We start from the raw sequence: 14,659 nt of genomic DNA, 5'->3' as shown, positions 1-14,659 counted from the left end.
TGCTACAGATTGTTAATGTTGTAAAATCAGTTTTTCCATTAGCATAGGGGATCATGTCTGAAATTTGTGGATTCTAACACATCCTCCCATCTCCCACTAGACCTATAGCTCTCAGTCAGCCAATACCATCTAGTTTCTGCTTCTTAGCAATCTAAAATTCAGGCTTTAACTCTTATGTGTGAATCCTCAGAGAAGCTAAACTACAAAAGGAAACCTGTAATGTTTCCCAACTTACCTAGATGGCCATAGCCAACCACATTCTTGTGGATGCTTGCCCAGTCTGAGCCCTGGTATCAGTCACAAGGTTATATAGTCTCTCCACAGGAGTGAGATGTCATATTTGTAAACACAGCCGTCATGAGTTAAGGCCTCCGTGATCCGCTCCCTCAGAGACCACAACATCTGTAGTTCATGGGATCAAAGAGGATGAAGTGGAGATAGAAAATTAAGTGAACCAAACCATAAGATTTCACTCTTCGTGGAGTTTTGGGGGAGTGGGAAAAGAAAGGGCAGGAACTATTATCCAACTATAAGAGTTACTGCAAGGGCCTTATGTCCTCTCTCTGCATAGCCGTATTATCTAACAGCTCTCAAAAGCATCAGTTTATATTTGTCTGGCACCGCTACATGTTGGAACTATGCACGAGTCCCTCTAAATTCAGCAATTTCAGATAAAGCAGTACTGGTTAAAATACTGACTTGTTCAGTACCCTGCTATTGCAGTCATTGGCTCCCCACGCATCTCAGTGCTGCCTTCAACACCCTGCTGCCTCAGCTCTATACAAACCATCTCAGCCTAAACCCACAGCAGCCTCTGGCTCTAATCCAGAGGTTCCCACACAACTTTAAATGTGTTTAGTTCCTGTCTCAGCAAAAGGAGAAAACAGACATCATTTCATTTTCCTGAATATTCTAGAATGGCTAATTTTCTGTCTAAAGCCAACTCTTGGACCTCCTACCAGTGCCATAGGCTGCGAGGGACGGGGAAGACTATGGAACCAACTCCCCATAAATATCCGCAAAGCCACCGCACTGTCCTCCTTAAAACACTCCGCTGCCAACAGGCCAACAAAAAAACATAGTGATCAGGCAACTGGTGTACGGTGACCACTGCTTATCACACTGACCAATAATATCTCATTGTTTCCTTGTGTTCATCTGTTGGTTTGCTGTATCTTGCTGTATCTACCTGTTGTCTCTTGTCTTGTATTTAAACTGTAAGCTCTTTGGGATGGCGACATCTCTGTTATGTGTTATTACAGTGCTTCGAACAATAAGACCCTGATCCCTAATATAGGACCATAGGTGCTACTGTCATGTAAATAATAACAATCTCAGCTCCATGCTAGTACCCACAATTTGCTTCCCATACATGAATGTGCATGCTGCTTAGACTGAGATACAAATGGTCCAGTCCAACATAAGCTCTTCCACTATACACACCACTGTAACATATTCCAAGGAAGTGAGGGTTGAGGTGTACTCCAACACTGCAAATCTTCCCACTTCTGCAGAGGAACAGGGTTATTCTAGCTCCATCACCTGTCAGCCTCTCTGCATTGTTTAGTTTTGCTGGTTAAGAAAATGAGGAATTTCCCTACTGCTTTGTGCTAAAGCAAAACTGCATGCATAGAGAAAGAAGATTCAGCACCTCCTCATTAACACCATAAAAGAGGGATTTGAGGAAAATTTCTACAGAACATTTGTAAACAGCCCTAATGGTTACCAAAAAAAAATTGTTGGCATATATTTCACCATATAAACAAGCTACAGCTTTTCCTCCTAATGTCAGGTAACTTGGGATCTCCTAAGCCACAGAACAAACTGTTTGACCATTCATCAGTGTAAAGTACAAATCCAGATAAAGAATGATTCCATTCATGTTTGTGTAGGAAGGGGAATCACCTTTATTTTCTTATCCTCTGTGGCCACAGTCCCATCTGTCACCAAACCACAGGCCATGGCATGTTCCAAAAAGTTGTTCAGTTTTTCTTCATCGTGGGCAGAATTTGAGCCTGACGTCTCAATTAAAACATAAAAGGGACTTCCTAGAAATGAGAGAGGACAGAACGAGAGAACAGTCAGTAGTAGAAGTACAGGAATTTAATTCAAATGATTAAAAGGTCATCTTGAGAAGTCACTGAGTTAAAAATAAAGCAACATTCTCTACACTGACTCCTTCTGTATAAAGCAGAGGGCTGAGATAACTGATCTTCCCAACATTTTGTATTATTTCACCATTCCCTATAGGAATTCTGCTGCCAAGGCTGGGAAGTAGCTGGGAATTCTTTCAGAGCAGGTAGATGTGGTCAGATTTCCTCAGGAACAGCCTTTCTGCACTCTGCACTGGCTAGAGTGCAGCAAGCGCTAGACAGAGCACAATGGATGCAACATCCTCGAGACCTGGAAATTCTGCAAATAGTTTTGATTTTGTCAAGAGTATCTGCTTTGTGTTTTGAGAGTGAGTGTTTCAGAGTGATGCTTCCCATCTGTATGGAAATAAACGCTGCTACAAGGCATGCAGCTTGCATACTGCTTCCTTCAAGTTAACCAATGTAAATAAAGTCCAAAGTTCAGAAAGATGCACTTTCCTGTTGCATTTCACACAGGTTCCCTCTGAGGAAACCCTCTCTGCTATTCTATAGCCTTGATACTGAATCAGATGCTCTATGCACTGCCCTAGTTGTAATCACTCTATAGCAGCTGCTGTTGAAATGGGGCCAATAACTTACAATAAAATCCCGCCCCCCAATAATACAAAAAACATTATGATTCATGTGATGGTTGTTTGCTTGACTCTCTCAGAGTGACTGAGCTGGGGAGACAAGGGAGTTTGCTCAGTGATAAATTTATTCCAAGGTTCCAGACATAGTCCCTATGAAATGCTGAATTTTTTCTATCTCTGGAGAAACCACTTAATAACTGAACATGTTGGCTAAATACTTCTCTTGCCCTAGGCAGAAGACTAGCTGCTCCACAGCAGGGTTGGAGCGCAGTGTGGAACAATGCGGGGAAGTCCAGACTTTAGTGAACCTGGAGACTGGACTCCCCTCTCACCCTTGGAGAGACCTTCCTTTAGACCTACTAAGTATTTCGCCCACCATTCCCGATCCCCTCCCAAAAGAAATCCCCAGAAGGTATGAAGTCTTTTTCCACAGCACAATAAAACATCTAGATGCCTGAGTTCATGGCACAACCTTATACTGCACATCACCTGGCTATGCACAGTACATTAATTCTGGTACCTGTCACTGGTTTGGACAGTTTGAGGTGACTCTCAACCAACTTCATGCAGTTGTCGTCCATAAACTCGAATGCAGACAGGATCTCTCCCAGCATGCCTTTGCAGGTAGTGAAAGTTCCAAGAACTTGAAAGAAACTCTGACAACCTTTCCACAGACAATGAACAGCACTGAGAAAATTAAAACTGCTAACATATCAAAAATATCATCTGGCTCAAAATAGTTTGTCTAGGGTCCAGTAAATAGTCATGAATGATGTTTGCTAAACAGACTAGTTTTAGGGTATGTCTACGCTGCCGGGGCTGCATGGATCGATGCAGTGGGATCAACTGAGTGGGCAGTGGAGACCTGCTCAATCGATCCCGGAAGTGCCCTCGGTCGACGCAGTAAATCCACCCCTTCTCCTCCCGAAAAGAGTAAGGGTGCATTGACCGGAGGGCGTCTCCCGTCGATGTGGTGCAGTGGAGACGCCACAGTAAGGGAACGCAAGTAAGTCGACATGAGATAGGCAAGCTACTACTTGCGTATCTCCCATCAACGACCGCTGGCAGTGTAGACCAGGCCTAAGAAATGTTTGTGAAGGTAAATGTTTAGAGTAGACCATGCAGGTGCACCTCTTACCTGACTGGTCTTTTTCATTACAAGGATTTTTAGAAAACAGGATACCTTGAATGCTTAGGGCACTGTGTCTCTAGTCTCCATTTATCTGTCTGGGCCAGAAGGCTGGGGAGGCGGAGGAAGTGGTGAGGCAAAATATAACCAGCACAGCTAAGCGCTGGGTCCCTTCCCTTCCCCACGTCTACTTACCATGTTTCTACCTAAGAAGGACATTTTGCCTGCCAGAGCTAAGCTATAGCTCAAATAGCATGGTGACAGGTCCCTCGGGTATACCACAGATAAGAGAGCTTTGCTCAATCTTAGTGACCAAAAGTATTTTAATTCACACCACCAAACTCTCTCTCAAATATTTTAGTACCAGAAACAAAATCAAGTTGGTGGTTTACAGCAGTTCACCGACTTGTGATGCTTCTCTCTCAATCATTGCTTTCCCTTTCTCCTGACACTGGTTTCAGAAGTCAAGTTATTAAATACCAGCCTCAGGATCATAGGGCAGCTTCACCTCCAGTAATATACCTTAAATCAGTCCTGGGTCTCTGATACTGTATGGATAGGGCTGCATATTGTTTCTGGTTACCAACACCACTGTTGGGAGAATGAGAGAGGGACAGAACCTACCTAAGAAGGCCAGATTCACAGACTTGGGTTTCCGTGGACAGAGGATAGAGACACCAGTAATGACTCCCAGTGTCCCCTCTGACCCAATGAAAAGTTGCTTCAGGTCATAGCCAGTGTTATCCTTCCGCAGAGAAGCCAAGCAGTTCAGAATGGAGCCATCAGCCAGGACCTGGCAGAGGACAAAGAAACAATACTGATAAACCCTTTGTTTCCAATTACACAAATGCACACAGGTGATGAGCTTGTGTGAAGAGACAAGATGATCAGCAGCAAACCTTTCAGTGCTGCAACGTGGGTATATTCTCTTTTCCTCACACCTCTTCCATTCTTTCACCTTTCCCTGTCCTTTCTCCCATCTACATCCTGCCCGTTTTGCTCCATCAAATTCTTCTCTTCCTCAGTGCTCATGTGTTGCATGTAAAGCAAGGAACAGTTACACCAATAAGAACAGAATAATCTTTCTCCAATGGATATGATCAGCCATTGTAAGTAGTTTATTAGCTTAGGACAGCCACTGTGACCAATGAAAGTGCCAATTTTAAAACAGTGAGGGTAATCAAACATCAGAAGTGGTAAATTCTTCATCATTTGATTCCTTAAACTGTGTATGTTTCTAACAGATATGCTCAGTTAAAGATTGCCTTGATTACTTAGACATATTAGAAATGAAAAAGAACACCTGGGTCACGTAATCCTTTCCCCTATTCTTTACAATAAATACACTAGTGAATTTTTCAGTCTATCTTTAAATGTTCCAAATACTGGGATTTCCAGAAATAAGGAGACTACTTTACAACCTAATAGAACTATATGACATTCAGCCATGACTTTTCTGTGTTTTAACTGAACTTTCATTAATAGGCTGGTAGCACCGCCTATTTTGCCGAACTTTAATGGCTAGAGCTGAAATTTTCCATGCCCGGTGTCTGCCTCAGCCCTGTGATGTGAACCCTTTGAAAAGGCATGCAGAATAAAATTGAACTGGCATTTCTTTTTGCTTCCATATTGCATTACCAACTAATGTCTAGTTTGCTCAGCTACTATACATAAGAATCTTTCAGCATGACTGCTTCCCAGGCTTTCAAGGAGAGAAGCAGACCTGGCAGTGTAGAAACAGAACAAGCAGCACTCCCATGCTCCTGGAATCTGCAGGGTTAAGATAGGAGGGCAGCACAGAGTCAGGAAAACAATACAAATATGGGAGTGTTCCACAAAATGCCAGGCACTGGACAGGTAGGGACCACTGGGCTTGAGATTATATAGTGAACAGTCACTAAAAGAGAGCTATAGGCAGGATCTCTCTAAGCAGAGCAGCTCTTCTTAGCAGTGTAAATCCATCTACCATCATAGAGAGTCACCAATAAGACAATGGTTAAAGCAGGAGGTCGAGAAGTAACTTTTAAAATATCCCTGTATCAACAAATATTCCTGTAAAGTCTTTTATTAACACTACTTCAAGAGAGCTACAGAAGTAACATTTAAAGTGGCATGCTAGCTGGAAATCTGGTGAATCTGATAACACAGAACCATTGAAAGGCAGGGCAGGAAGTAACCTCAAGTGTCATCAAGTCCAGCCCCCTGTGCTGAGGCAGGACCAAGTAAACCTAGACCATCCCTGACAGGCGTTTGTCCTACCTGTTCTTAAAAGCCTCCAGTGATGGGATTGCACAACCTCCCTTGGACGCCTTTTCCAGTGCTTAGCTACCCTTCGAGCTAGACAGCTTTTTCTAACATCTAACCTAAATCTCACATTATGCCCATTACTTCTTGTCCTCCCTTCAGTGCACATGGGAAATTGATCACAGTCCCCTTTATAACAGCCTGTAACATACTGGAAGACTTATCAGGGCCCCCTCTCAAACCTCCTTTCTCAAGACTAAACATGCCCAGTATTTTTAACCTTTCCTCATAGTCCAGATTTTCTAAACCTTTTATCATTTTTTTGCTTTCCTCTGGACTCGCTCCAATTTGTCCACATCTCTCCTAAAGTGTGGGGACCACAACTGCACACAGTACTTCAGCTGAGGCCTCACCAGTGCCGCGTACAGCAGGACAATTACTGCCCATGTCTTACACACAACACTCCTGTTAATACACCTCAGAATCATATTAGCCTTTTTCACAATTGCATCACATTGTTAACTCATATGCAATCAGTGATCCACTATAACCCCCTGATTCTTTTCAGCAATTGCATCACCTAGTCAGTTATTCCCCATTTTGTAGTTGCACATTTGATTTTTCCTTCCTAAGCAAAGTACTTTGTACTTGTCTGTATTAAATTTCATCTTATTGATTTCAAACCAACTCTCTAATTTGTCAAGATCATTTTGAACTCTATTCTTGTCCCCCAAAGTGCTTGCAACCCTTCCCAGCTTGGTGTCATTATGAACAGTTCTAGAATAATAAGAACATAAAAGCAGAATGGCAGCAGAATACTGGATGGAAAGAGGTTCAGATACAGAAAGCAGCTACACAACACTCATCTTACCACTTCCAGTCCCAGTACTGTCCCTCGAAGGGAGCCGTACCTCAACAGCCTCAGGCCTCCTGCATTTGTTGCTACATTGCCACCAATGTGGCAGCTGCCCTTTGCTCCAAGGTCAAGCGGCATAATGAAATCCAGTTCCTCAAGATACTGGTTCAGGTTCTCTAAGATACAGCCAGCCTGGCAAACAAGGATTCCTGAAACACAGGAATCAAGCTGCAATGTGACACATACAAATGATTTCCTAAAGAGGCAGGACAGCTACAAGTAACTAGGACCTCCCCTCTCTACAAAAACTTCAATCCTGTGATGGTACAACTCAAATCCAAAACAACTCTGCTCACGACACAGGGTGCTATCTCCCTCCTACTGAAGTCTATGGGAGTTTTGACTTTGACTTCAGCAGAAGCAGGTCCTGGATTGGTACCTGGAACATCAGGGCACCAAATATTTCTCTCCCTTTAATTGTCCCTTATCTCACCTTTTTAAGAACTTGAATATTCAAATCAACCAGAGGTTTTCCCATTCCCCAAATCCTAGCACATATGCCTACTTTTCCCATTTCTCTCCTCCACAAATGCCAGTGCAGACTGTCTATAAGCCTGGCAGATCCTTTCTTCATATCCAGTCCTTTACTATCAGATCCAGATAGTGTCCGATCTGGATTTCTTGCACCGTTACTGGGATGAGTGCAGCTCCTCCTCTCCCTCCCCTTCCCCCCAAGTATAGTCTTAGGTTTGCTGCTCTTACTATCAGAAACATCATCAGAAGAATCCTGGATTCAGGATGCCCCCGCTGACTCCTCATGGTGCTGCCAGCCTGGATTCCTGTTGATGCTATACTAAGCACCTCTCAGAAGGAGGGCAGGATTTAGAGGACTAAAAGATGAGCCATTTTACATTAGAAGAAATATATTTACCAGACACACTGTCGAAGCTGATCACCTGGTTCATCAGAGCTGTGGAGAGAATAATCTCATCAAAGACAGGAACACTGCCACCCACAAGGCCAGTGTTACCTCCTTGGGGATTTACTGCCAAGTTCCTCTTGTTACAATACCTGAAAAGGAACACACTGTTCAATGGTCACACTGCTCAGGGCCATATCCCACTTCCCTTCTGCATGCCTCTGGGAGATTTGTGCACATGTGCGGTTGGATGAACCTTTTGTGTTCATTAAAGTTAAATAGTGTCAGTTCTAAAAGCTGGATTTCAGATGAAGAGCCAGTTTCAGATAGAGAGTGAGAAAGCACAACTCATGCTCAGGGGCATGCATAGAAATTTAAATTGCAATACTTTTGATGGGGCATGTTAAACACACACACACAAATGAAAGGTTAGCATGACCCCTCTCCACCCCAGACTCTCGGGATGCCTCTGGAGCTGATGCCCAGCAGTGAGGAGGCAGCAGCTCCCCCTGTCAGTGTCTGAGTTCCAGAGTGGCTGCCTGTTTGCAGACTATCCGCTGAGGTGAGTCAGGGGGTGGAGGCAGAAGCAACAGGTGGGACGCTAGCAGCAGGGAAGGAGAAACAACAGGCTGCAGCTGTAGTGGTGGGAGGAGCTCAGCTGGCAGCCAACTGCCTTGCTGCTTCCTCCCTCTCCGGGCAGCAGACACAGAGATTTTGAGGGGTGGGAGAGTCGTGTCCCTGTTTGCCCCCCGTTTGTGCACGCCCCTGCTCCTGCTGATGACAATAGCTGAATTCTGCACATTTTCCAATAGGCCTTGGATAAAGGAATATAAATTTAGGACCACCCTCCCCCACTTTTTTTTAAACTCCAAACAGCAGTCAACTCCTTTTAGAAACTAATTGTTCACATGGCTGCCTTTGTTAGCACATCTTTATCACTTTACTGTATGTTCTTTCCACCTCTTCTCATGGGATCTTGGTTTCTTCCTTCCATGGAAGTCAATAATTGATTCTGTCACCTCTTTTATAGATGCTAAGGCAAATTACAATTTTGTTATTATTTATGGAGAACCATGGGTGCATGCAGGGCAAATAAACAGAACAAATAAGAAGACAGGTCTCTGCTCCACAGACCTAACAATCTAATTCCAAAATTGCACAGTCTAACTGAATTCCCTGCCTAGACCTCATTCATATGTACAGGGTGAAGTAATAAGGAAGGACTAAGAATGGAAGGCTAGTTGAGGCTTTTAGAGAGAATATAGGATACTATCAGATACAGCTGTTTCCTAGCAAAGGGCCTTCAAGAAGGTCAAGTGCCACAACCAGTTCTCACAAAGCTGGGATGCATCTCAGGAAAAGGACTATCTAGTTATGTAAAAATATGTTTAGTTTCTCTTGTTGTAACTAATGAACTTAAAAATCTCCTCTAAAACCTTTTAGAACTATGAAAACCTGCTGTTCTTTTAGTGCTGAACCAAGAGAGATCTTAAATCCTTCAAGTTCCAGTTCTATTAAGTGTACAAAGCTGCAGTGTACTAGGGAATATTTAATAAATGCGGACCCTGATGGTAGAAGGTTTTAGGGCCACTTTACACTTTGTTGTGACACACCTAGTATTGACCTCATACAGTGTTGTAAAATGTGTTCAGCCTTTAACCGTCTGAACCCTCAAGTGGTGAGCCTGTACTGCTGCTAAATCAGGGCTATGGGAGTGTTGCCACTGACTTGAAGCAGGATCAGACCTTCAGGTTGTGGAGTTCTTTGAAGCTGGGATCAGGCCCATGCTTTCTCTAGTAGGGTTTATTCTGAACTTCTTATTTTATCTTCCCTTTGTTCTCCTAACCTCCTTTTTCCCTTTGGCTATTTCTCTTCTTCAGCCTGAGCCTGCTGGAACCTTCTGGGGGTGGTCCCTTACTGATACTGGCTCTGTTTCCAGTTATGTCAGTTCAGTGGAGCAGAGATGTCCCTAATGAGGAGACACCACTCCCTTCCCTCCCTCCCTCCCTCTCCTCCCCGCCTTCCGCACCCTCCCCCCACACACATCCCTAGGATTTTCTAAACGGGGCCACAGGAGTGTGAATCAGAGGAGACAGATGTTACACATTTGGCATTCATAACCTTTGTTAGTTGTTCTTGGTGATCATATTGCTAGCTAGGAACCCATTATTTTCCCTAACAATTTGAAAGCTTGCTTAGTATAGCTTTGATAGTTAGACTGGATTTTGCTCACTCACGCACATTACCTGGTTTCTTGATTAAATCTGGTAGCAATGTCAAATGATACAATAAGAAAATTGCAGAGTCGAGCACAGACAGAATACAGAGATAGCAAAATAGAAGCACTAAGTAGCAAAGATCAGTTACAAAGGTGTAAACTACCTGAGAATCTCAGATACCTCTGCTGATGTCTGTGGCTTCAGCAACACCTTACTGCAGCCTGCAACGAAAGCAAGATATGATAAAATCAATCTGAAGCAAATATGGTGGCCGAAAAGAAAAACCCCACGTCTTTTGGTATCTCTGACACTAGTGGCAACAAAACACGCCAGGGCCCCCTGCACCAAAACATTCAATTATGAGATGAGGTCACTTGTTCCCTGCTCTAGCAGTGCAGCGAAAGGCCTGGAAGATACATGTTCCTCCAATGCTCCAATAGTAACCAAAGTCAGTGATTAGAAATGGCACTGACGGGCTGTAAAGGGAGCACTGTCCTATAATAACAAAAATAATATCTAGCTCTTATATAATGCTTTTTTCTATAGCTCTCCAAGCACTTTACTAAGGAGGTAAGTATCATTATTCTCATTTCACAATTAGTCAGAGTATCTTGCTATGGTGAGGACATGAAATGGTCAGAAAACAAAAGAAATTAAATGACAACCATTTTGGCAAATATCAACTCTGGAGTGACAGGAATTTTTCTCTCAGAAGAACTTGAATAATTGGTCAGATGTGAGAATGGGTGACTTACACCTCTCCCTGAAGTACTGTACACACTGCTGGAAAAAGCAGGATATCAAACTAGGTAGATCATTGGTCTGCTCAACAGAGACAAATCTTAAATTTCCCAAATTAGCTCTACTCAGTTCCGTGTTCTGCTTAGTTGCCTTGGCGTCAGTAATCATGGAAAACATATGCCATTTTCCATGCTAAGAGAATAAATAAATGGAGAGAAGAACACTCCAATAACAATCACTCTCTCAAAAATAAAATTCAGCTCACATCTTAGTCAGCTATGTTGAAGACTGAAGAATCACATCCTACAGGAGGGTATTTTAACACCTTGTTCTAAATACTCACTGGATCAGCCAGTTTAATGATACAAGGCAAGTCCTTTGTAGAGCTTACACATATCTACAGACACTCTTGCATTTTTAAACTAATTTTCAGGGGCAGCATCCAATAGCTCCATTATGAGGATAATCAAAGGAAGATTTTACTCTATGTATTACAAACTAGCACCCTGATTTTTAAATGGAAATTAAAAGGTACAGTTCCCAAAGTGAAATGCCTACAAGCTGCATGGAAACTTTTTAAAGGCACCATAAAAGAGGTTCAAATTAAATGTATACTCCAAATTAAAAAACATAGTAAGAGGACCAAAAAATCTCACCATGGCTAAACAAAGTAAAAGAAGTAATTAGAGGCAAAAAGGTATCCTTTAAAAGTTGGAAGTTAAATCCTACTGAGGAAAATACAGTAGAAAGGAGCATAAATTCTGTTAAGTCAAGTGTAAAGCCATAATTAGGCAGGCCAAAAAAGAATTTGAAGAGCAACTGAGACTCAAGAAGTAACAGCAAAAAATGTTTTAAGTACATCAGAAGCAGGAAGCCTAATAAACAATCAGTGGGGCCACTGGACAATCTAAGTGCTAAAAGAGCATTCAAGGAAGATAAGGCCTTTGCGGAGCAGATAAATGAATTACATGCATGAGTCTTCACTGCAGAGGATATGAGGGAGATTCTCACAGCTGAGCCATTCTTTTAAGGTGAGAAATCTAGGGAACTGTCCCAGATTGAGGTGTCATTAGAAAAGGTTTTGGAACAAGTTGATAAATGTAACAGTAATAAGTCACCAGTACCATATGGTATTCACTCAAGAGTTCTGAAGGAACTCAAATATGAAGCTGCAGAACTACTAATTGAGGTATGTAGCCTATCATTTAGATAAGTTTCTGTATCACACAAGTGGAGGATAGCTAATGTGACGCCAATTTTTTAAAAAGCTTTCAAGGTGATCCTGGCAATTACAGACCAGTAAGCCTAATTTCAGTACCAGGCAAATTGGTTGAAACTATAGTAAAGAACAGAATTATCAGACACACACATGAACATGATTTGTTGGGGAAGATTCAACACGGATTTGTAAAGGGAAATCATGCCACATATATCTATTAGAATCCTTTAAGGAGGTCAACACACATGTGGACAAGGGTGATCCAAAGGACGTAGTTACTTAGACTTTCAGAAAGCCTTTGAAAAGGTCCCTCGCCAAAGGCTCTTAAGCAAAATAAGCAGTCATGGGATAAGAGGAAGGTCTTCTCATGGATCAGTAACTGGTTAAAAGATAGGAAACAAAGGGTAGGAATAAATGGTCCATTTTTGGAATGGAGAGAGGTAAATAATTTTCTCTCTCAGGGGTCCAGTTATGTTCAAAATATTCATTAATGATCTGGAAAATGGGGTAAACAGTGAGGTGGCAAAATTTGCACATAATGCAAAATTACTCAAAATAGTTAATTCCAAAGCAGACTGTGAAGAGTTACTAAGGGACCTCACAAAACTGAGTGACTGGGCAACAAAATGGCAGATGAAATTCAATGTTGATAAATTCAAAGCAGTGCACACTGGGAAAACATAATCCCAACTATACATACAAAATGATGGGGTTTAAATTAGTTGTTACCACTCAAGAAAGAGAGCTTGGAGTCACTGTGGATAGTTCTCTGAAAACATCCACTCAATGTGCAGCAGCAAACAAAAAAACTAGCAGAATGTTAGAAACCATCAGGAAAGGGATATATAATAAAATAGAAAATATCATAATGCCTCATATAAATTCATGGTACTCCCATATCTTGAATACTGCATGCAGATCTGGTCTGCCCATCTCAAAAAAGATGCATTGGAATTAAAAAAGGTACAGAAAAAGGCAACAAAAATTATTAGGGGTATGGAACAGCTTCTGTATAAGGAGAGATTAAAATGACTGGGACTTTCAGCTTGGAAAAGAGATGACTAAGAAGGGAATACGATAGAGGTCTATAAAATCTTGACTGATGTGGAGAAAATGAATAAGAAAATGTTATTTACTTCTTTGCATACCACAAGAATTAGAGGTAACCCAATAAAAATAGGCAGCAGGTTTAAAATGAACAAAAGGATATATTTCATCACACAACACCTGGTCAACATGTGGAACTCATTGCCAGGGGATGTTGTGAACTGGGTTCAAAAAAGAGTTACGTAAGTTCATGGAGGATAGGTCCATCAATTGTGGCTATTAGTCAAGATGGTCAGGGATGCAACCCCATGCTCTGGGTACCTTAACCTCTGACTCACAGAAGCTGGGACTGGATGACGGAAGATTGATCACATGATTAATTGTTCTGTTCATTCCCTCTGACGTACCTGACATTGGCCACTGTCAGAAGATACGATACTGGGCTAGATGGACCATTGTTCTGGCCAGTATGGTCATTCTTATATTCTTAAGGTAGCAACCATACACTTACTTTATTTAAAAGAAAAAATTAAAACTATTAGAATATGATGTGACTGCTCAGTGGATGAATTTCACTATAAAATAAACCTTTTCAGAAGCAAGGTAAAAGTTTGGATAAATGTAAACAAAAACGTAATTTAACAGTTAAGCAAAAGAGCAGATTGGGAAATATTTTTGGGAAGTGTTCCAATGAAAAATTCTGACAAAAATGAAACTTTTGACAAAAAAACTTTTTTCATAGGAAAATATTTTTTAATGAAAAATTTCAACCAGTTCTAATAACCAAACTTGATTTTGTAGCATATGTATAAACAAGCAGCAGCACAAGCTTGACAGCAGAGTTGAGGTTTTTGCCTACAGATTTTTCGTTATCCTGCTGAAAAGGGGATAGTACGGTGTGTCAAAATGTTAAAACACCTACCTCGGACTGACTGCAGCCAGTCCACGTTAAACAGCCTCAGTTCATCTGGGTCTGTGATGACTCTTCCAGGCATAAGGTGCTCAAAGAAAGTTAAATCACTATCAGAAACACAGGAGAAGGGCAGCCTCTGCACACCATACTGCTCACTGGTCAGCATCACTTCCTTGGAGCTGGTGGAGGTTGTAGAGAGAGATCTCTTGCCAAGCAGACTGGTGCCCCATAGGATGGGTGACCTTGACACTGATATCCTGGGTAGCTCTGCTAGTTTCTTATGTGTAAATGTCCACTGAGCAGATGCATTGGTCCACATTGCCAAGGTTCTGTTATGACAGTTCATCTGCCATCTTGGCAGGGTCCAACAGCACCAAACCGAACGAAGCTGGACAAGGGAGGAAACAGTCATGGTTGCCCTGAAACACAAACAGAGAATTAACACCCAGTTTGGATTTTTCCTGCTACTCCCCAGACCCCTTGTGCATAAAATGCTAGATTTCTCAACTAACTGACCTGCTACCATTCAGAAATATGGGGAAAAAACCAGCTCCTTTAGGGAGTAAAAGGCCATTAATATTTGCAGATAGAATAGTTTCCGTGTCATTCATTGTATTATTGCACACAATCAGCCCATCTTATATCTA

General features: G+C 42.0%; 1 protein-coding gene across 1 annotated transcript; it reads right to left on the bottom strand.

Annotated features, from left to right (window-relative positions):
* Nucleotides 1–235: 235 nt before the first annotated feature.
* LOC137149853 (D-2-hydroxyglutarate dehydrogenase, mitochondrial-like) lies at nt 236–14,459 on the bottom strand (the record flags this gene model as incomplete). The annotated part of the gene is given in 10 exon segments (XM_067543504.1): nt 236–263; nt 266–327; nt 330–402; nt 1,906–2,048; nt 3,246–3,389; nt 4,479–4,647; nt 6,970–7,163; nt 7,886–8,025; nt 10,256–10,313; nt 14,022–14,459. Coding segments are annotated over 10 exon segments (1,414 nt in total), but the record flags the coding sequence as incomplete, so codon positions are not given.
* Between the last annotated feature and the right edge of the window lie 200 nt (nt 14,460–14,659).

This window comes from Emydura macquarii, unplaced genomic scaffold (assembly GCF_026122565.2).
Source record: "Emydura macquarii macquarii isolate MOO-44397 ecotype Brisbane River unplaced genomic scaffold, CSIRO-AGI_Emac_v2 contig_18, whole genome shotgun sequence".
NCBI lineage: Eukaryota > Metazoa > Chordata > Testudines > Chelidae > Emydura > Emydura macquarii.
This window is presented reverse-complemented; position numbering and strand designations above follow the sequence as displayed.